Raw genomic sequence first — 24,173 nt, forward strand, 5'->3', positions numbered from 1 at the left:
CTTAGCTAGGCTTGTAGCTATGTTCAGATGCTTAGAGTTCCTTAGATGTTCCTTAGAGTTGAAGGAAAGGAGCCCAGTAAATGGAAACCTGACCTTCCTGACAGAATGACTGGATCGTTCTGGGCACATCCCCCTCAGTGTGAAAGAGAATGAATTTCCTACCAGTTGCTTCTAATGGAGAGAAGATGATGCTGCAGCCTAAATGGTCTTTCTTGGAGCCCAGTTACCACCTGCAAAGCAGGGAAGTGTGCCCGGAGCTTGGAGCAAGCTGGGCAGGACAAGATTGAGAGCCCGTGAGAAATCATGCAGGAAGATCAGAGGGACCAGTTGTCAGCTTAAGAAAGATACTCCCTTGGGGGAGGGTTGATCACACCCTCCACACCAGTGTGAGAAGGAAAAGCATCCCCAAAGCACCAGCCTGTATATTCTATCATCTTCCCTGCTTCTGGATATTACTAAGGCCACCCCAGTAGACTCAGGTGTCCCTAGCTTGTCCCAGCCACCAGGTCTTGATGCCACAGAGAAAGGGGTCTCAAGAGTCGGACATTGACTCTTTTCACACCAGCATGTGCAGTTAGCTGAATTTAAAATGAGGACGAGGGGATGTGGCCGCTTCCTTCTCCACCACTTGACATCTGCTCGTCATCCTTCAGTGATTAAGCCCAGGCACCAGGGGACCCGCTGCTGTGTGATGTGCAAATTATGACCACTAGGGTGCAGCAGTGAGTAAGCGAGGCCACATCTTGCCTTCACAAAGTTGATGACCTGTGACAGGCAATGGCATCAGGAGGGATGACTGTCACAGTAGAGAAACTGCAGGAAACACCTAACAGGGGCCTGGACTAATGTCAGCCTGGTAAAGGTCCCCAAGAGCAAGGAAATTTGAGCTGAGATCTGAAATGTGCTTCCCGTGCCCTGGCCTTGGTTCCTGGTCACCTGTGCATTCCTAGCTCTTGTGGCCCAAGGACTCTGACAGTCCAACTCTGGTTTTCCTCTACGAAATAGAGAAACTTACAAGTGCTACATAAAGACACCTGCCATTGCCACCTATTTACTCCTCTGTATTTCTTTGTTAGGTCTCGTGGGGAAGTTAAAGCCCCAAACGCAAACTTAGGATATTGATCCTGCTTGCATCCTGGACTACCGAGTAGCCCCAGAACGCATCATCCCCAGCAGATCCTCCCCAGAGTGTCCTTTCCAAAGCACAGACTCCCCCTCTGCCTGACACCCAGCCGTGGTTTCCATGCCAGGGTCAGCTGTGCATCTTAGAAGCTGGCCTTCTCGGTAGGGGTCATCAGAACTTCCAGCAGGGAAGAGAGGGCGCTGCTTTCCCACCATATATTCCCTCATCCAAAATTTCTGATTCATCACCCAACCCCATTGCTATGGTCTGAAAGTCTGTGTCCTCTTCTTCGAATTCAAAAGTTGAATCCTATCACCCCAAGGTGATAAAGAGGTGAGACAGGGGGTGATGAGATCACAAGGGTGGAGCCCATGTGAAGGGGATTATAAGAGAGATCCCTCACCCTCTGCCATGTGAAAGTGAAAAGATCGTTGTCTATGACCCAGGAAGCAGCCCTCTCCAGACATGGAATCTGCCAGTGCCTAGCTCTTGCACTTTCCAGCCTTCAGAACTGTGAGAAATAAGTTTCTGTTGTTTCTAGACACTTCTGTTTGTGAGATTTTGTTATAACAGCCAAACAGACTAAGGCAGCCATCGGCTCCATCTTTACCCAGCGCCCAGAAGAGCATGTCTGTTACAAATGGGAACGGGTTGTGTTCCTCAGAAGTGTGATACAGAAAATAGGTAGAAGGACCAGGAAGCTCAATGTCATGGTCTGGCATTCATGGGCTTTTGGACCTGCACCTCCCTGGGGTCATTGACTTCCCTGCACCCCTCCCCACCCCCATGCCTTTGAACTTGCTTTTCCCTGTTCCATCTTCCTGGAAGTAGACTGACCCCTGCGGTCTCTCCCAGAGAGCTGCCCACACATGCCCCCTTCCCAACAGCACCCTGTGCTGTGGCAGCAGTGTCACTCATTCTGCAGTGATCCAGCCAGCATTATGGAACATGAAGGTCTCTGTGGACTAGCCTAGAACAACATCTCCAACTGTGGCACCCTTTCTGTGGAAGAGTCACTTCTGAATTCCATGTCCTTGCCTTGTCCTTATTCCTAAGAGTTTCCATGTATTTATGTATAGTACAGTGTGTCTTTCATTTTTAAATGAAAAGAGAACATTTTTTTTTCAGGAAACTAGATCATATCCTGGATCCTAGGCACTATAGTGCAGGGTTTAATTCCTAGCCCTTGGAGCCAGATGCGGCTGTGCAAAGCATGTCCCAGCGGCTTGCTGGCTTTTGCCACTTGAAACCCAGGGGCACGCTTTGCTTCGGTATTCTCACCTGTTAAATAAGGATAACAGTACCGACCTCCTGGGCTGCTGCAGAGAATTAAATGAGATAATGTGTGGAGATCCCTTGGCACAGGGTTCCAGGATTTGTAGCTATTATAGAGAAGAAACCCCTGCACTCCCAAGCAATAGTTCTAGTGACTGGATTATACTTCAATTAATAAGGAAGCCAGGAGGTTCAGACGTAGACTCAGATATATTCCTAATGTTTTCAGCAAGATTTAAAACACCTATTTAATTCATCCAACCAGCATATTCAGTGAGTCCAAATGACCTGTTTTCTAAACGCATTCTAGATCTTGCATCCGTACAGTGGTACTTGGCTTCCATTTTCTGTTTTCTTTTAAACGCCTTTCCTTGTCCTCAGTCCCCTCCTGCTACCAGTACCCAGTGTGTCCTGTGACTTGAGCTCCCTCCTAATCCCAGGCCCTTCTCTTCTCTCCCAACGTCCTCCACAGGTCCCCCTCCCTGGGTACATCGAGGCCTACCCCCGGTCCCGGTACCAGCAGAGCTCACCCTCCAGGCTTCCTCGCCAGTACAGCCAGCCCACCAACCTGCACCCCAGCCTGGAGCAGGCCCCCGTGGCCTCCGCAGCGGCCTCGCAGCAGAGCCTGGCAGAGAACGACCCACCTGACACCCCCCTGACCAACATCTCCACCGCGGCCCTGGTGAAGGCCATCCGGGAGGAGGTGGCCAAGCTGGCCAAGAAGCAGACGGACATGTTTGAGTTCCAGGTCTAATGCCTTAGCCCCGTGGGACTCTGCACTTCTAGACTCCAAGGAAGCAGGCTTTGGGTCACTCACACCCGAAGTGTGGGGACTTGAGACATAGACAATGGGTGAATCTCACCCTCAGTTTCAGAAAAGGTGAACAGAAAAGGTGAACAGGGGGGCTTCTGAGAAACAGAGGACTTTCATGAACGACTAGATTCTTGGTTTGTGCAACTGACGGTGGGTCAAGATGTCCCTGCTTGGGACCATGTGAGTGATACTCTGTTATGCCGAGTGTTTGAATCATCCTTAGGGTGTATTTCCCTAAGGAGCCTTAGTCACAAGAGGCACTAGCTAATGTACAGATTCCTGTCCAATGCTACATTTTAATAAATCACCAGAAGGGGGAGAACACAGCTCTATCTTCGGTGACCTCTGCATGTTAACTCTTTCCGTGTTAAAGGCAACGTAGGAGTGTGAATTAAGCACCAGCCCGTACTCTCTCATTCAGCCACGACCATGATCACTAACGTCATCTCTAGCCTGTAAGGGAGACACTGACTCCAGCCAAGAAACTTGAGTCCCTTTGCTTTTAAAGGCTCAGATTCAAAGTCAAATGAATTGGATGAAAATCAGTACCAGTGGCTATGCCTGTAAATAGCCATGATATCTTTCTTCCCTGTGAATTAAAGGTGGAGAAAGAGAGAAGATGAGCAGGAATGGTGGATTTGTGTTGACAGAGTTTTTAAAAGGTGTTGTCATTTTGGAAATAGAGTACCCTCCAAGTTGGGATCTAATGGAAAGAGAGAATTGGTGCCAAGAGCTTTTAGGGTCCTACAAAAGAAAAACATTATTTGTGGAGGGTTTTCTTTTGCCGGCTTTCAAGGTGGCACAAGAACAGAGCTTCTGTCTTTGGGGGGGGATAATAGATGCATTGACTTTTCCAAGAAAATCTTATCTCTTCAACAGCGATGACCAGCATGTGCTGCCGAATGGTACAAAAGGAAATAGTCACTGATTCCTGTTAGAAACTCGAGTTGTAACCTCACAATCGGCCTCTGTTTATAGAAGCTTCCAAATATAGGAAATCTGTTGATATGAGTTTCAACATAAATAACCTTTTACAAAGTGTGTGGAGTTCACCAGTTCTCCATAGCTGATGGATGTAGGAAGACACTTGCTGAAGTGACAGGGGTCCTACCTTGTGACCAGGACGTTCCGTGTCACCCTCCCTGGCATGGAGATGTTGATCTCCAGACCTCTGGGTGGAAGACTTTGCCCACAGCACTGGGTGCCAACCACTGATTACCTGTCATGCAAGCAAGACAGCTACTGGCTGTGGGTCACAGAGGGACCGGGGGCACTAGGCTCCCTGCCTGACTTTGGGAGCCACGTATGGTGTTGGGAGCTTGCTTGGTGTCTGTTGGAGAACGAGGTCCTGTCCTGCCTTTACCCATGATCCATCAGCTTCAGCTTGCCCATTCCCTTCTGAGCCCACTTCCCATTGTCCTCATGAGTTTCTTTGGTCTTTACTGAAAGAAGCAGGTGAAAATAGAAAAGCTGAGGAAGAGTAGGAACAGAACCATATTTGAATGGGATATTCAAGCTGTCAAAGCACAGGCTTTTCCAAGAAGCTGTTTTTATTTCCCAATGGCAAATAGCCCTTTCTGGAATGTTTAGAGATGATGTGTCATGGAATTCCCCAAACAAGACTCTTGTTCGGATGATATTAGTTAGTGTCCTTTTAGTATGCTGGTTGATCTTTCATAGTGTTAGTTTTTTGTTACTTAAAAAGAAATCAGCTATAAATAAAATGTATTTTTGTAATTTCCACGTGTATATATGGTATATTTCTACCAATGGCCAGTTGTTGTAGTCCAAAACCTAAGTCAGCTTGCAGAACACTGTGGACAGTGCGAGATTTTACTGACAGATTCACAGGATGCCTAAGGCTATCCAAATAGGCATCCAATGCACTTGAATGAACAAAGAGCCAAAGAAACTCAGCCTTTTCATGCAAATGGTATGAGTCTGATAAAATCAGCTACATTGTCCTGCTTTATCAATAATATCAATATTTCATCAGTGCAATGATATTAACCCAGTACTTTGTCTGCTTGGTAAATGCCTGGAAATACTGTATGCAAAAATGAAATTTCAAGACCTCAGTGTCATTGAAATATATGTACATGTTTCAAAAGACAGTGTCTGAGCTTTGGATGTTTCAGTGACACACAGACCATAAATCTATAGTTTGCAGTGGTGTGACTCCAGATGGCTAAGAGGATGGAGCTCTAGATATCACAGTCTTTGCAGAAATAGGTGGTCCCTACTTGAAATGCTTGAGAAAACTCAAATATAGTGTGCTATATCAGACACTCTCTTAAATCAGACGTCACGGGTTCAAGAAAAAGTATTTGAAAGGAAAAACTTACATTGAAAAGAAATCTGTTCATGTTTTCCCACCAATGGGGAAGCAGAGTCATTGTTTGGTTTTCTGAGACTAAGATGTGGTCCTTTCTCTGAAGAGTCTCCTAACCTTATGGAGATGACAGATGCCTGGACAGGTAACTCTGAGAAAAGACAGATAGTCAAAAGTGCCTCATGGAGGTAAAAATAGGATTCCGTGAGAGCTTAGAGGAGGCAGCAGTGACCTCAGTGTTCATCGTGATCCTCCAGGCAGACGCAGAAGCCATAATGGACCTCCATGACTTGGAGGAGGAAGTCTGGACGAGTGGAGGAACTGGCCTGAGGATCTAGCCCAAGCCTGAGGATTCACCATCCAACTTGCTCTCCATCTTCCATGCTGCCTGCACACATCGGCGACCCATTCCTTTGTGCCTGCAAGTTTAAAAAATAGACAAGGGTCATATGAGGGACTCCGTAATGTTCTTGCCAAGGCAACATATGGTGGAGTATGTCAGGAACTTTGGATACAGTGTACAGAGGACAATACCTTTGGGGCCTAATAAACATTTTCTCATCACTGGTTTTGATGCAAGTTTTTCTGCATTCATGAAAAAGAAATGCATTTTGGCTTTCCCCAGAGAGTCCTATCCAGGAAATGGTGTCCTCAACTCTTGTTCAGAACTGGGGGGGACGGGGTGTGTGAATTCTTATCTTGGCACAGGCAGGAGAGCACTGACAGCTTGTCATTGTGAGATAGCAGATGCCGTACTCTGCATCTGGGGAGGCAATCCAGAGGTGCAGGAACACAGAGGTCTATGGTGTGGCCTGGCACCTGTGATCTGAGGCATGTGCAATAACAAGACAGCAACTGTTACCTGTGGGGAAGAGCTGCCTCTTCAAGGGCGGATTATATAAGAATCAATTCTCTAGTCTGGGGAGAAGTTATCTTGTGCGTTTGTTATTTTAAAAATCCAGCAAAAGGGCATGTAGTTTCTGAATAATCTTGATGGAAGAAATGAAATCATTTGATATATGATTAAAAAAAAAAAAAGCTCTTCTGAGAGAGAGCCTGTAGAAAAGAAGGGGCGAGGAATCTAAGTACCTTCTGAAAGAAATGCTTTTCTAAATTTAAGATAGAAATTGGAGAAGTGGATCAAAATTTTTAATATTGATTAATACTGATTACATATAAATGAGCTTCTTTTTTTCTATGTAGCACACGGGTGCTCGATGTTCAATGAATGCAATTTTTAAAGTTTGATGACAGGATCTGAACTTAACCCTAAATTCCTCCTACCACACACCAGAAAATAATTTGGAGTTTCCCCCACAAAATACAGCTAAAGACTTTAAAGAAGGATAATAATTTGACTTGGAATAGTGACTGAGTGGGGTCTATGTGTTGGAAGTTAAATTCTGCCCTTCAGTCCAACCTCAGAGGTATTCTGGTCAAGGAATTTTGCAAGGACGAGAAACCCATTTACACTCGCACAATGTGGAGGTTGACTGAAAGAATTCAGGAACATTTCACAGAAACAAAACGCAGCTCCCTGGTGGCAAGGGATGAAGGCAGCCGCCCTGGCGCGCGCTCTTGCTCCTTCACGGTCTCTCCTCATGGAGCTCATCCGTTTCTCTCTGCACATCTGCTCGGATCTCGTGCTTCCTGTGGCTTACTCATTAGCAAATAGGTAGCTAACGAACCCACCCCAGGACCCACACTACTTGACCTTTTCTTCCTTCCCAGAGCCCACCACTCTGACTAGCATCTCTGTGCCCCCCGCAGGTGAATTCTGAAGAATCTGATTGGTCCAGTTCATCTGGCTCTGGGTGAGCCTCCGTGGGGTCAGGTGCCTGCCTATCCAATCAGCCATGACCTGGGAGTCAAGGTCCTGTCGTACAAGCATGGCTTCCTGGGTTGACCCTTTCAAGGGGGAGTTTGAAGGTGGGGAGGATTAGTACCCAAAGGAAGGAGTATGACTGGGCAGGATCTTCTAAGGGAAATGGAAATGACGAGTCCTGCTAGAATGCTACAGAGAAGGCAGTATTCAGAGAGCAATCCCTATGGATGCTGCCAAAGAGAGAAAGAGCATTCTCACTTGCCTATCAGGTGAGAGTACATACACTTGGGACCCTAGTAGACTGGCCTGAACTGCCCTGGCACCTCTGACCCCAACACCAGTTACTGAATACTGCTGCTGGGCCTAAGAAGGGATTTCTGACCAAGGCCCAGTTAGCACAATGTCTTGCTCAGCAGACAATAAATACTTGTAAATTGAATTGCATGATCTTAGCTCAGGTGCTGTTAACGTGGCTCATGGCCACACACTTGCATGGATGAGAAAACCAATGAGCCTCTCAATAGAGTCTTTTGAAACAAAATTGGTTTCAAGTGAAACTGATATTATAGTGGCTCTGACCTTCCGGATATAATAAGTTAGTGTCCCGAGAATCGAAAGGTCTCTTGATTTCTTAGGTGAACTGTTACAGAATTCGAGACCATTGTGGGCTGGGGATATAGCTCAGTTGGTAGAGTGCTTGCCTTGCATGCACAAGGCCCTGGGTTCAATCCCCAGCACCACAGAGGGAAAAAAAATGCTAATTGATAAATACTAAAATGTAGGATGTTTCTGAGAAGGAATATTTAGGAAATATAATTGTGCCAGAAACAAATTCTCTTAGGAGATATTGAGTCACTTTGGTTCTGCAGGTTTTAAAGATAAAGAAATTTTTAGTAAGGTAGAATTTGTCTCCAAAGGTCAGACCCATACTTTAGTGAGAGCCATTATACAATAAAATCTAGATATTGATTATTTTCATTCTCTGACCTTGGTCATAGACTTTTGTAAATCATGGAGGGAGGCCGTTGATGTATTTTACATAAATTAGCCCTGGGCTCGCCTTACTTTTCCTCAACTCTTCCTTCTGTCTAAACTCACCTCCACCCCCCACACAATTTGAGTGGAGAAAAAAATTTGTACCCAAGAGAATCAGAGGAGTATCAATGGACTGGGAATTTTAAAGAGATGTAAATATTCTAGACTTCGAGCAACTCACTTTGAATTTGTCTTTAATTCCTCATCTATCAAAAGGGTATAACATCTGTACTTCCTACCTCCCGTGCTGGTTGTGAGGAACCCATAGCATAATGTATCTGAAGAATGTCTGGGTACAGTGGCTCATGCCTGTAATCCCGGTGGCTCACGAGACTGAGTCAGGAAAATCACGAGTTCAAAGCCAGCCTCAGCAACAGTGAGGTGCTAAGCAACTCAGTGAGATCTTGATTTAAATAAAATACAAAATAGGGCTGGGGAATGTGGCTCAGTGATTGAGTGCCTCTGAGTTCAGCCCTCAGTACCGCCCCCCTAAAAAAAGGTATCTGAAAATGGTTTGAGAAATATATTTGAAGGAATTCCCACTAAAGTATTAGCTTCACAGTTCAGTTTTATCCAGCAAAAATAGTTCAGCTCCTCCAACCACTGAATGGATTTTTATTATCATGGGTTCCATGACAAGACTTAAGGAAAAATAAAGAAATTCCTAAGTTTGGAATTGCTCACAAAAGCCAGCCCCGAGTGGAGTTGGAGGGTGTGTAAGTTCGTGTAAGTACGTGTAGGTGTGCTTTCACTCTGGGTGAAGAGCCCAGACTGTGATTCTTTCCAATCACGTTAGACACATTGGGCAAAGTACTGAGCAGAAGCTTTGAATGTAGCTGTTGTTATTTTAATGCTTTGCTTTCTAATTAACTTTGTACGTCCTTTGCCTCTGCCGGGAACAGAGTGTTCATATGCTGTTAGAATTTTTTATTGTAAAATAAAATGACAAAGGCTTTCATACCCCACACCTGCTTGCTTCTCCTTCTACCTTCTCCAGATGGTGAGGTGGCATCTCTTTCACACCCCAGCCCCACAATGGGATCTGCTTGCGGGTGCTGAAGAGCAGGGGCAGGCCTGGAGGACCCCCGGTGGTTCCAGAAGCCATCCCACTTGGGGCATGAGTTCATGGACCCAAAACAAAAGTGTGCCCTTGGCAATTCACAGGCCCCAGAGAGGCAACTGGGGCCCCAGGGAGGACGAAGCCAATGTCTGCTCAGATGTCCTTCTCAGAGCAAAAGTCAGTGGCTTCCAAGGAGACTGGGGGTGGGGGTAGGGAATAGGACACAGACCCCCCAAACCACGTATTCACACCCTGTGCTAAACCCAGCACTTCTGACACCTGCCTGTGTTCAGCCTCACCCAGAGGCCATGGTCTAGGCCTCCTGCTCTGCCCTCTGACTTACACTGATGGACAGGAGAGACCCAACCAGATTCTCTCTTTAGGAAATACCAAGAAATGGAATCCATTAGCAGCACATGTCAAAACCGAATGGTCAAAACTCAGAGAAAGTCTGTCTCATTTAACAAAAACAGATAAGCCAATTCTGGAAGCTTCTGAGGAGTCCCCGTGCCTAATGTTGAGTCACAACCTCAGGGCTTTGGAGGATCTAGGAGACTTGGACAGCAGCTTCTCACTAGACCCCAGCTTGCTGAAGCTCTCTAGGTCCTTTAAACGTACTTAAGAGACTGAAGGAGCAACTTCTTACTCCTCTCTTTGCTCCTGTGGAAGGAGGAATCAAATATGCACAAAAGATAACCCGAAGCCACTGCCTCGCGGCAATGCTGAGGGAGAAGCTTTTAGTGAAACCCCCAATAGGATGGGGACCATTGCAGAGGAGGTGGAACAGGTGATCCAGGAACTCAGGGGCTCGCTACGCCTCTTTATCCTTCCTCCTGGACCCTGGTGGCTCTTGGCTTTCAGGACAAATGAAAAGATTAAATGAAAGCAAGGGATGATGCCTTCTGTAGGCCCAGGAATGGGAGGTAGACACAGACCCAGGGAGCTAGAAAAAGCTCATGGAAATCTCCCTCATCCCTGCTGGGTCCCCTCCAGAGACAGGACAGCAACCTCCATTCTGGACTTCTGTGAGCAAAGTGATGCATCTGACTCATGAGCTCCACTGACCACTGGAACCAGAAAAAATATGCTGTGGAACCAAAGCACGAGCGAAGAGCAAGCACCGGCAAAACGTACCCGGAGAGTGAACGGGTGCCAGGGACTGAGTGCTTGTGGGTCCCCTCCCCCAGTTTACATGTTGAGACCTAACACCTGATACGAGGGTATTTGGAGGTGGAGAACTAAGGAGATGAGATTATAAAACAGAGAGATCCCTGCCCTCCTTCCTCCACCTGTGAATCAGAAAGCAGGACCTTGCCAGATGCTATATCTGCTGCTGCCTTGATCTTGGATTTTTCAGATCAGAACTGTGAGAAATAAATTTCTATTGTTTCTATGCCACTCTGTTTATGGCATTGGGTATAGCAGCTCAAATAGACCAAGACACCAGGAGACAAGTGCCCTGGAGTCTCTCTCTGACCTCTTGGAGGTACAGTTAGGACCAGTATTGGCTTACACAGTTGCTTTCTCAACATCTCACTGTTTGAGTTTGTCTGTGCACAAATCCACATTTGGATAGAGGCCATCTGGCTCATTGGAATGGAAATAAAGTTTTGTTAATGGCGACAGTTTCACTACAAATTTGATCTCGTAGGCTCTGGACCCTGAAGGGCCTTCACTCAAGGTGTAACAGAATTTGCTTTTCTCACGAAGTCCACTCTATCACCAGCTTCTCGATCCTGGAGAATGAGGCTTTGGAGGCACCCATGGAGCCTGTGGGAGTCACGCCCTTGATGCTGCATCCTTACAATGGCAACGTGACCCAAAATAAAAGTGAAGGCTGCCACCAAATGTCTTGCCTATGGAACACCTGGAAACAGCTGGACTGGGGGCACGGGGTCTGCCAGTAAACTGAATGTTGAGCTGGATTTTTTTTTGCTTTATCTCCTTCTGCTGGGATTCATAGAGATGAAGCCAGAGGTTGGTTGTGAGCTCCTGAGGAAGTCCGTTTTCTAAGTCAAGTTTCAGCAGCATGAATGGAAGGGGCTGGGTAGGTTTAAGACTGTGAAAAGGGAAGAGCCTTCAAGTCGCCAAAGTTGATTTGTGTATTAACATTCAGGGACCCTGGAGAATAAAAGTTTGCTTCCCTTTTAGCTTAAGCCTTCTTTGTGACCGATTCTTTTAGAAAGGGACCTAGTAAGGGCTGAGACCAGAATCCAGACACCATAACTGAGCAGACGTTAGCCCTGGAGAAGGGCTTCAGGGAAACTCTGATAGAATCTTTGAGGGAGCCATCCTTTTGGTCCATCATTGGTAGAGTGAACATTTCCTGAGCAGCTATTATGCCTCAGACTCAGTGCTAAGTGACAGAGATTCAACAGTGAGCAGACGCAGCTCCTGCCTCTCATAGAGCTCATAGTCAAGGAGATTAGTCCTTGTGACCCAAAGCCCAGCACATTAAACACACCATTTTCCACCCATAAAAGCCAGCCAGAGGAAAACCCAAATCCACTTCTTTCTGGAAGCATTCAGATTTAGAAAAGGACACACTTTGCTGTTGCATCTTCTGATTTCCTTCTCAATTATCTTGAACCAATTAGTCAGATGCCCACAGAATCCCCCCTTGGGGGAGGAAGATTTCTCAAATTTCCGAGCTGTAGCCACCCAATGAAATCAGCAGCCCCCATGTAAGAGAAGGGATGGCCGTGTGGGAACTATTCTATGCAGTCCAAGTGAGAACATTAGGAAACGTATACTTTATGGATGAAACATAGTCCCCCAAACACTCTCATTTTACCCCTATACATAACATGCCATTCAAAATGTATCAGATTATTATTTAGCCTCTGAAACATATCACTCTATGGAGCAAATCCAAACAGGCAAACTGGGTAGAACTTTTCACTGATTCTTTCTTTTGCTGCACAATTCCATTTAGCTTAATTGTGCTTATTTCTTGGCAAATTTACATGTGAAATAAAGCACATTGTCTTACTGGTAACCTTACTTCCAAAGTGTCAGCCGATATTTGTGCTTGCAATTTTGTCTTTTCTCACAATATTTCTTTCTCCCATTTCCCCCACAAGAAAAATATTTTAATGAGCATTTACAGTGTTCTCAGGGCCTCAGACATGGTCATGGGATGAACCAATGCGGCTTGCTGACTTTGAAATGATAGAATCCCAGGCTCCTTGAGTTGGAAGGGGATTTGGTGAGATTTATCCAACTTTGGGGTTGGATTAAAAGCCATCACCAAGATAAATCTTATATGTGATATCATTTACCTGGTCAGAGATTAAACATAATTAGGGCTTCAAAAAAGGCAGGTACTCAAAATAAAAGGGAGTAGAATAGAGAAGTGAGAGAAAGATGGGGAGGGTTTTTTTGTTTGTTTTTGGTTATTTTTAGGGGGAAAAAAGGGCAGCATGGTGGTGGTAGGGGATTCAACTTTATTGAACTTTTTTATCCTTATTTTAGCATTTAGGATTGTTTTATTTTAAATTACATGTAGGATGAAAGGCACCAAAATCTTTATACTATGGGACATGAAATGATTTTACACTGGCTCTGAATCTATGTCACAAGCAGGAGGATCACACTTGAGAGGGATCCCTGCTGTGTGATTCCGTTTTTCATCACTGTGACAAAATACCTGAGAAAATCACCTTAAAAAGAGGAAAGGTTTATATGGACTCATGGTTTCAGAGGCTTCAGTCTATGATCAATTGGCCTTGTTGCTTTGGGGCTGTGGTGAGTCAGCACATCATGGTGGGGAGCACCCAATGGAACAAGGCTGTTTACCTCTTTATCAGAAGCACACGTGTCCCACCTCTTTGCAGAGATATCCCCAATGAAACAAAATTTTCAACTAGGCCACACCCCTTAAAGTCTCCACCACACGCCAAGCTGGGGACTCGGCCTTTAACATGTGGGCCTTCAGCGGCTATTCCAGATCCAAACTGTAACACTCACCTTAGGATTTGGGGCCTTCTAGACCTCGGTTTGACATTTGTCTTGACCTCATTCTGACTCTGTGTGACTTCAGGTAACTCACGTCTCCTCTCTGAGCCTTTTCTATGGAATGAAAAGAAGACCCAGTGACCACAGGCACTGCAGAGGGGGGAGAAGAGAGTGCGTAGCTGACCACTGCACAGCATTGTCCACAATCAGTACGACAGAGTGCTGATTCTGTGTAGCCTCTGCTGGGATCCCTCTAGCCATGGGGAGTTCTGTGTCTTCCAGAGCTGCTGCCTCACCCATCGATCACCTAGGAGTGGCTCCTGTACTCAGCCTCATCCGACCCACCACCCCCCACCACCACCATGGGCCACCTCCTTTTTCAACAGCCTGGGACACCAATAAGCCACCAGTGCAGAGGGCAGACTCCCACCTGGGCAGACGTGAACGGTGCTGTGAAAGGAAAGCTCCTCACCTGGCTGAGGTGACACAGAGGGGACAGCCCACAGCCCCCACATACTCTTGAGTGTGGTGATAACTCCCTCCCACTCTGGGAGCCATTCTGGGCAATCGATGCCCCAGGACGTAAGGCCCTGGTCTCAGCGTCTCCATCTCCGTAAGATGCACCTGGGCCCGGTGCGTTTAAAGATGTGGCTGGAAGCTTAGAATGGCAGGCACTAACTCCCAGAGTCCTACAGTGAGCAGATGGAAATAAGAGTCCATCAGGGGAGATTCCACACGACTGCCCTTGTTATGCTCAAATTCGGGACCCCCAAAAGACCACCAGAGACCAAGATCGATGTAAACAGCAAAGAGGTGTTTATTGCAAGCTAGCTTGGTCCTCTGCGTGTACACAGCAACTGATGACGCTGAGAGGCCCCGAGCCCAGAGTTTGCAGCAGTTTTATACACTCTTTGGGGAAGGCAGGGACTTCACATACATCACAGCATCTGTTAGCAAATCATCACACACCGCGGGAAAATCAAACAACAACTCTAAAACATGATGAGCACATTCACTGGCGGGAACAAGTTGGGTAGGGGTGATTGGTTAGTACAAAAGGGGTATTCATTTGAACTGATTGGTTTAAGCCAAGAGGGGTGTTCGTGCTGAACTACATGGTTTCCCAACACCATAAACTATTGGGAGGGTCATCTGGCATCCCAGGTATTTCCCTGTCTCATGCTGATTGGTGGCTGCTAGGGGGTTGCTATGGGTCCCCACCTAGCCTCATTTGTAGATAAACAACTTAGCAGGGTGGGAATTGTGCCTAGGAGTGCTCTGTGGGTCTTTCCAAGGACAAAGGTCATGTCCCTTCCTTGGACAGGCTTTGCTCTGAGGTAGAGACTGGTTTTTCACCCTCATGCCTGCCGCTGTGTCCTGAAGGTGGAGGTCACTCCCCTGTGATCGGAGAAAACTTGCTGGTCTTCACTTTGGAGTCCCGTCTCGGTGATCGTCACATTTGCCCATGCAGATATCCTTTGTATCAGCTCACTGAGGTGAGCACAAGGAAACAGGGAGACAATAATGGTTTGAAGCCAGTTACTAAAAATTGAGCTGAAGGTTTAACACCTCGGGCTTTGGAACAGCTCACTCAAATCCTAGCTGTGTGCCTCTCGGTGCCTCTGTAAAATGGGGTCGAGAACATCTTCCTCGTGAAAAGATGCTGTTCATGGAGTGCTGAGCACAGGGACAGGCACCAGGCAATGCTTCACTGTTGACAGTTGACATTGGCGGTTGTGGCGTTATGGTAGAGCTTGAGAGAAACTCCACCACCCTCCCATCCTGTGCTCAGACCCCAAGGCACCTTTTCCAATGCCCGCTGGCCCTGTTGCAATGGTTGCATTAAGCCTCTTTGTTCCTAAAAGACCATGCAATGACTTCAGTCCTTGAAATGCACCTAAACTGTGATGTGGGGTCAGATGGGCATAGTTCAGATTCTCACATCACCCTTGTTCCTATGTAACAGGCTGCATGACCTCTGCAAAAGGCCTGCTCATGCACACATATGCACATGCATGCTCACACACACACACACGCACGCTCATGCACGCTCACACACGCTCACACATGCTTAAGCAGAGCACTACGAACAAGTAAGCCTGCCTAATGATCAAATGACTCTTGCCAATCACCTCCAGGAGGGAGAAGAAAGGAACCTGGATTCCTGGAGGTTTACCTGGTAGAAGGAACTACCACCTGGAGCCTTGGAGATGCAGGGAGGCCACACCATGGACCCTCCGGGTCACCTTAGGCAGTTATTTCAGTTCTCTGAGCCTTATTATCTTTTTTTTTGTCTGCCCCCACAACAGTAAACCCCAGAAACTAACCCTTCGTTAAAACTCAAAGCTTCCCTCTTTCCAAACATCACAATCTAATCAATCATAGAAAGGGAGAAAATGGACCTCAGCTGTCCATGATGGTAGCTACTAACTCCATGAGGTTATTTGATCTTAATTCTGAACAATTAAAATGAAATAAAATTTAAAATCCAGTTCTCTGTTGCAAAGACCATATGTCAAATCTCAATAGCTATGTGGCTAATGGCTACCATTATTAAATGGCACAGATAAAGAATATTTCGATTGTTACAGAAAGTTCTATCAGCGCTCATTTAGACCATCCAGCCATTATGGATAATAAAAGTGACAGATAATAGTCATTAGTTATAGTATAGATATTAGATGTATGCCTGCATAATAGGAACTAGGGAGCTAAACAGCAGAACAGCACACAGTTACTGGGTACATACTTTAGATAGTGCTATGAAAGGAACCTGCCTCCAGCCTGCCACCGGTTCCCATACTGAAACCCCAGTCCCTAAAGTGATTTGGAGGTGGATTATTTGGAGATAATTGTGTTTAGATGAGGTCATGAGGGTGGAGCCCTCCTGAGGGATCAGTGTCTCTATAAAAACAGGAAGGGACACCAGAGCTCTCTCTTTTTCCATGTCATTCGAGGACACTGTGTGATGTGGCCATCCATAAGGCAGGAAGAAAGTCCTCACCAAGAATCAAATCAGTTGACACCTTAATTTTGGACTTCCGGCCTCCAGAAAAAGGAGTCAATGAGTCTGGTCAGGCTTCTGTAATTCACATGAACTGGGTTCTTCACCCTGAAACGAGTTTTGAAAAGAGCACATCTTCCTGGGGTGAATACCCAGCGTGCCCTGTGGCTCTCAGCAGGAAGCCAACTGCAGCCTCTGGGAAAGGCCAGGGCCGCCCCTGTGTTTATTTTTGCAATGAATGTCTTCAGTGGCTGCAGTGTCTCCACCTCCCCAAAGGTTTCCAAATTGGATTTTCTTCTAGGTAATGATGAACAGACAGCTAAATGTCAGCCCTGGATGTGAGAAGACTAGAGGGTGGGTTGGGGGGTGGGGGCGGGGTTCCGTGCACTTCTAAATCTTTACTGCCACCTGGTGGTGAGTTTATATTAGGAGACTGGAAACCTTGATGCAAATTGCTCAGTGCACCCAAAGAGGCAAAGAAGAGGGGGTGAACCTGGGCTGCACCCACATCCAGAGCCAAGCAATGAACGTATGTTATCATCTCAGTCAACTGACAACAGCCTCAGGCAGGGAGAACTTGCCTGCACACTTTCGAAGTGAGAAAAAGGGCTCAGAGAAGCTGAAAACCTATTTTATTTGAAGAACATTTGCATGAAAATTTACATGCATTGTTCCCAGAGCTACTGAAGGTTTGTACTGGATTTAGTTAAACTCTGAGAGGAGATTAATAATCCTGGGTGGTTATTCATGATTATTATTATCTTTTTTGTGAAAAGATCAATGGGGTAACAAACATTTATTGAGTATGTGCTTTAAACTAGACGTTATTCTAAGATTCCTGCACATTAACTTATTTAAACTTCATTCTGACCTGTGAAGTTGGGTACTATTAATCCCCTCATTTTTCAGATGACAGAATGAAGACACAGAAAGGTTAAGTAGTTTTTCCCAAAGTCACACAGCTTGTATATGCTGGGATTTCAATGCAGTCTGGCCCCAGAGCTAATAATCTTAATCACTACATTATATGCCATCTCCCAGACAAGAAGGGATATCTAAGGCCCGACCCTAATCTCAGTAAAAAACTCAAGGCACCGTGAAATCCATGCTGTCATAAAGAGCCACCTGACCCAGATGGTCCCTAGGATATTGTTATATCTAGATCATCCTTTCTTGTGACTTTGTGATCATCCTTTCTTGTGATTATGCAAATTAATGTTTCAACAGATTGGGCCAAAAGTCACACTGTAAGACCAGAAGCTGTGTTTCCTTTTTTGGTCCACAGCCATCCACATACTCAACAAGCACAGGAGTGTTGTGCAAAAACCCCACGCTCAGGAGGACGATGATGACAGCAGCCCTTGCCCCAGTCACAGAGGAGCGGGGGAGCTGGTGATAAGTCCCAGGAGGCAGGAGGCTCCGAGTGCAAAGGAAGCTCAGAGCAGGGACACAGAACCCAAGCTGGGGAGAAGAATCCAGGAAGACTCCCTAGAAGAAGTGACACCCCAGCCATTGGGAGGGGAGTACATCTCGGTTTCTGCTTCCTTCCAAGGGCAGGTTCTACCTGGCCTCTCTCTGGCCCTTCTTTCACTCAGTACTCAGAGTTGGAGAGGGAGTTATGTGATTCACAATCTGGGGACACATAAACCAGGGTCATGTGATCACACACTGCTCTTCTTTAGAGAGAACCTCCTGCTCACCACTGTGTCCACCTGGAACCCAATGTCACTCCTCTGAGCTACCCAGGAGCTCAGTTGTGAGGAAGCTGACTGCAAAAGGCAGGAGGGGACAGCAGAACAAGCTGGGAGGTGAGCGGCCTGGATTCCTGGTGGCTCCCAGGCAGATGCCAATCCACGTGAGGTTCAGGAAGGGGACATGCGGTGGCATTGTCTGCCAGGGTCCTTGTTTGGGTAGGAAACTGCTCTCCAGCTCCAAATGGTTCAAGGTGGGGAGGGGCTGCAACCACAGAACCCTCATCACCTCCCCAACGTGGACAGAGATGGCAGCGTGACACAGACTGGGCCAAACGCATTTGCTCTCCAAGAAATGGCAGCTGGAGCTGAGTTGGACAGCAGCAGTGTCCCCTTCTGTTCCTCCTAAATGTTGGCACAGCTATCGTTGAAGTTCCCCTTGGTTAGTTTCTATTGCTTATAACCAAAGAGCCCTACTGTCCGCCACGCTCCTTACTTAAGGAAGCTAGCTAGCTAGGGTGGCCCTCTGTCCTCCCTTCCCCCGACACTACCAAAAGAGCCCTGGACTAGGAGATTCTCCTGCTTTATGTCATAGATTTTCTGGATTCCTGTCTAGTCACCTTCCCTCCAGGTGCCACATGGCCATCTCCATGGGTGTGCTCATATCCATGGATGGAATGAAAGGACCCGTTAATGGCCATCGGCCCTCCCTTCTGCACCACCTCTGGTGGAGCCTTTTGGTCTTGTTTGTTGGACGTGAGATGCCATCCTGCCTGGGAAGAATGTGCTGGCTCGCTCTAGTAGAGTTACCCTCGCCCCAGCCTGCCTCCCTCCCAGGCACTCACCCCCTCACCACTGGGTGAGGGCTGAGCTCTAGGGTGGGGAAAATCCAGCGCTTCTCCATTCCTGCTGGCCTGGCCTCCCTCCAGCTCATGCCTGGCGGCCCCCACCACTCCTACACCCGTGCAGCTCAACAGTGGGGGCTGTGTCCTCCGCAGACTGGGACTCCCAATTCGTGGAAGTTTCCCGTCTGTCATCTTATTTGTCGTCCACCCACCACACACAGCCATCCTGGGAGAATGGTCTCCATTCTACAGATGAGAAAATAGGTTCAGAAAGGTTAGGTAACTTTCCTAAGGTCACATACCTGGTGAGTGACAGAATCAGGATATCACTGAAGGGAAAAGGCCAGTGTCCTGAGGCACCAGCATAGCTCTCAGTGGGATAGGAAGCTTTGAAGCAGCCACTGGATCTCTCTTCCTCCTGTTCCCAGAAACCAGCCCTCACAGACCCTCAGGCCTGACTCCTTTGTCACATGTCAGGAGGCAAAGATGACTAAGATAGCAGAAAGTTTTTCCAACATGCTGGAATCTGTATTGCTGTCAGGATTAGGGTCAGGATGGAAAAGAGAGATCATGATATAAATAGCTGGCCGCGTGTTCTATTAGGTTTCATGTTCCATCCTCTCCCTCAGCTGCCACTGGAGGGGAAGGGCTCAGCCCTCCTCTACAGGCTGTTCCTCTGCTTACCCTGGTTTCTGGAAGGTAGAAATGGCTAATCTGATAGGTCAGGTCTAGAACATTCCTTGGCCCCATTTCCATCAATAGACAGTCAGTACCATCCTGCGTTTTTCCATCCTCTCCTTGAGTCTGTATAATAGGCACACCCAGGTCAGCCTGTCATCGCGGGCAGGCAGGACCAACTTCTTTCCTGCCTGTCCACATCTGTCACTGAGTGGGCAAACCAGGCTGGAAGCAGCTGCAAGCCTCACTTCTATTTTCAGCTCAACTTTGAACATTCTGAAGCAACAGTCTCTCAACTCAGCCATAAATTAAGTGGTGCTTTTGTCCCCCACTTAGCAGGAGTTGTGCTAATAAGTGTTAAACACCCAACTCTTGTTGGGGGGGGGCAAAAACAACCCTGATCTGCCAGTTTCCATAATCTGACAATTTCCATATGTACATACTCTCACTGTGGCCAACTTCAAGGTGCCAACACAACATCATTAGGAAGGCATTCACATGGGCATACCATTACGTAGTTATTGCCAACCTACAGATGCATTAGGCATAAACAGCCTCAAGAGCACAGATAATAGTAAAATATAGCAATATACATATACGTATATAGGAAATGATGAACTGTCAATATTTATCTTAGTTTTAAATAGAGTTCAATTGTAAGTTAATGCCATTTAATTTTTTAATAATAGTTGTGTTTAACAGTTCACAAAATTCTTGAACATCGGATAATCTGCTCTTGTGAGCCACACATACTGGTTCCTCCAAGCCACCCTGCTTATCCAGTATACCCGGCAATGGGTGTTCCTGCCATCACACTTCCCCATGCATATTTTCCTTTGGGGGAACAACCTCTTCCATTCCATGTTGTTCTGGAGAAGCTGACAATCACACGATCCCCATCCTACTGGATGCTGATAACAGGAGTTATGACCAAAACTGGGCAAGCTGTGGGGCGAGTGGTAGATGCCAGGACTGGGTCCATGCATTCCTAGGAACTCACCCCACTCACCCACCCTTACTTGGTAAGTTGTGGGCAGCAACTCAGCCAGTCCCAAACACATGCCTGCTAGTATTCATGCTTATTAAAATATCCTGGACCTACTCTCCTCACCCTGATCTCTTGCAGGTTGTGCTCCTTCCCGGCAGGGTCACTGGGACTGATTGTGGCTTTATGCAAGGGCCACACCTCCTGTTCTGCAGGGTCTCTTACCACAGGCTCTCTGTTCCTCCCTCCCCTTACTCTTGCTGGTGGTTTCCCGCCCTGCCTTTCATAGTCAAGAGCCTGTCTTTGTCGGTAATGGGGAGTTATGTTGGATAGCTTCTAAACAACAGAAGCTTATTTCTTATAATTCTGGAGGCTAAGTCCAAGATCAAGGTGCTGCCAGATTCTGTCTGATGAGGGTCAGGTTCCTAGATAGTGCCTTTTAGCTGTGACCTCACATGGTGGAAGGAGGGAAGGAAAGGCCTTTTGGCTGAGATTAATACCCTTATAAAAGAGTCCCCAGAGAGTCCCCAGAGAGGGGACTCTTTTATAAGGGCATTTATCTCATCCATAAGTGTCTTACCTCGAGATCTAATCAACCTTCTAAGTCCCTACCTCTTAACACCATCACGTCAGGCATAGGTCTCAACATGTAAGAGGCACAATCAGTCAGTCTGTAGTACAGTTCCCTTTATTTATTTGAGGGCTGGGGGTGAGGGAGTACTGGGAATTGAACCCAAGAGTGTTTTACCTCTAAGCTATATCCCCAGTGCTACCACCCTCCTTTGAGACAAGGTTTTGCTAAATTGGTAAGGCAGGCCTTAAACTTCATTTCAATCCTCCTGCTTCAGCCTTCTGATTTTAGCTGAGATTACAGGCGTGCGTCACTGCCCCTGGCCTAGCACCATTGCTTTATTAAACTCTTTTGAATTATCCAATTTTTGTGTGTCACTGTTTCCTGCCAGAACCCAATTTACCGTCACCCACACTTCCCACTCTGCTCTGTTCAGGGTGTTCACATGGGGGCTTTGTGGCCCAGCAAGTAAGAATGCAGGCTCTGGAACTGGCCCCTGTCTGAATTGTATTTACTAGCTGTAATATTGTGGCCACATTACTTTATTTCTTGGTGCCTCAATTTTGGTCACCTATAAAATGAGGATAGCGGTCTCTACCCTATAGGATCATTATGGGTATTAAGTGAAATGGTCCATGTAAAAAGCTTAATGTTATGTGTGATGCCTAGAAATTGCCATTAAGTAGAGATTATATTGTTTTAACATAATATATGATTATTAACTATAGTCACATGCTGTACAACAGATCTCCAGAACCTGTACATCCTTTCTGAAATTTTGTATTGATTATATGCTCCTACTGTGAACTCCTCTTTGGCCTTTTCCAGATTCTTTTTTCCCCTGAAACTGGAAACCCAGAATTTAAATCTGGGTTGAAAAGACATATGCCACATGGACGGCACTTAGGCCACCCCTGCCCCACCCATACCCCTGGCTACCACTGAGCCCATTCAAGGCCTCCACAAGAACTCCCAAGTGCTAATGAGAGCTGGGACTTTAAGACTAAGCTGTGAACCTGTTTGCTTCTCCAGCTCTGGTCTGCAGGAAATGGGCCAGTGGGAGTTGGTGGGAATGAGGTCTAATGGCAGCTGCCTGGCTCACCTGTACTGTAGCAGGGAGTCCTGAGTGGGGGACCCTGCTGCAAGTTCACTTACAGCTGTGTGTGTGTGTGGGGGGGGAAACTGAGGCATCAGGGCTGAGAAGATACCGGGATCACTGTCCTTGATGGCTTGCCCTGTCACCTGTTATTCCCAAGGCACCAAGAGATGCAAAGGGATCTGAACTTCTTGGAAGAAATGCCAGATACTTCTGTTTTAGGAGCTTCTGCATCTGTACCTCACAGAGGATCATTTGAGCAGTCTTACAGACCTGAGTTCCACCCTGGCTCTGCCATGTCCTGGCTCTGTGCCTGAGGGTAAGTCACTTAACCTCTCAGAGACCCTACTTCCTCACTTTTAAAACATGCCAAGAATAGGACCCATCTGTCACAAGGTGGTGGGGAGCAGCAGATGAGATCACTCCCATCAACTGCCTTCCTGTGCCTAGCACACGTGGGAACTTACTAAATGGCCACTTTATGAGTATGTTCTGGGTGGGGCTGTCTGGACTCTGGAGAGAGAATGGAAAAACAAGGCCCCCTGGACATATCTGTCTACATATGATCTCTGTACTGGGTTTTCTCCATGCTTGGTTTATTCTTATTTGTTCTCGTTAAGATTCTTCAGCCCCTTCCCTTCTCGTTAAGATTCTTCAGCCCCTTCCCATTACTGGTCTGGTGAGCCTGAAATTTTCTGGGAAAGCAAGAGAGCTTCTCTAGCAGCAATCAGCCTGGGCTCGAATCTGGCATCTTCCAGGAAGGAGAGATAGGGCTCCAAATCCCCACGCAGGATGGGAGGGCTCCTGTAGGCAGAGCTGAGTCTGCCAACTCTAGGGAGAATTTATATAGTCTTTATTTGGTCTACGTACCTGCATAGTGTTTTGTAAACATCTGAATTCACTGCTGAGATTGAGAAACAAGGAGCCCTTATTTACCCTGTGCCCACATTCCTATCTTGGCAATACTGACTGGAGCTAGGTGTCTGTTCCCCATAGTCTCCCTTGGCTTCCTGTCTTCAGTTGCAGGGTTTCCAGACTTGCAGGCATGCGCATTTGCATCCTTAAGCTGGAGGTTGCTGCACATGCTTGTGTGTGTGAATATACAACTCCCAGGGTTCCCACCACCTGACTTACTCACTGGCATCTACACCCCTATACCATAGATGTAGCTTCCTATCGCTGCAGATGGATCATCCGTACTCTCCTCTAAAGCCAATCTCTCTGCTAGGAGCTAAATCCCCCCACCACCACTCCCACTATGGTCTGTTCCTGTTCCCTCCAAAATTCACGCTGGAAAATGAATCCTCAATGCAACAGTGTTGGAAAGGGGGCCAACACATAACCTGAAGGAAGTCTTATACCATATCTTAAGTAATTTTGTCCATAAAATACTTTCATGATGTAAATTTTCCACTATGGTGTCACATATGCTCAAAAAGTTTTTGGTTTTGGAGCATCTTGGATTTGGGATTAGAGATACTCTATAATTGGCTCTCTTTCTTCCTACACTCACTCCCTTGCTGGTCTCACTTGATCTCACCCTTCAAATACACCTACACACCCGGCAACTCCGCAACTTATAGCCCCAGTCCAAGCCTTCCTCTGAACTCCAGGCTTAAATAGCCTCCAGCTACATAGCATCTCCATTACCAAGTCTAGATGTCTAGACAGGCGAGCCTCACTTATCTCAGACTAAATAGCTGATCTTCTCCCCCAAACCTGTGGTCTCCTGTCTCAGACCTCAGTAACCCTGTATTCCAACCCCCTCATTGCAGCATCATTTTTTTAGGGCCACTAATCACTACAACCTCTTAAATGCTCTTCCCATTTGCCAGCTGAAAGCCCTATGGTCTATTCACAGGCATAGGAAGAATCTTTAACC

At 46.7% G+C, this 24,173-nt stretch overlaps 1 protein-coding gene across 1 annotated transcript in view; it reads left to right on the forward strand.

Moving 5' to 3' along the window:
* Nucleotides 1–9,368, forward strand: part of Kiaa1549l (KIAA1549 like) — a 266,932-nt gene extending 257,564 nt beyond the window's left edge. The window contains exon 24 of the mRNA XM_048788211.1: nt 2,871–9,368. Within this exon, the coding sequence (XP_048644168.1) occupies nt 2,871–3,152 (282 nt within the window). The 3' untranslated portion in view covers nt 3,153–9,368. The remainder of the gene's footprint in view (nt 1–2,870) is intronic.
* The last annotated feature ends 14,805 nt before the right edge of the window (nt 9,369–24,173 follow it).

The sequence above is a fragment of the Marmota marmota genome, unplaced genomic scaffold, assembly GCF_001458135.2.
Source record: "Marmota marmota marmota unplaced genomic scaffold, marMar, whole genome shotgun sequence".
Classification (NCBI taxonomy): domain Eukaryota; kingdom Metazoa; phylum Chordata; class Mammalia; order Rodentia; family Sciuridae; genus Marmota; species Marmota marmota.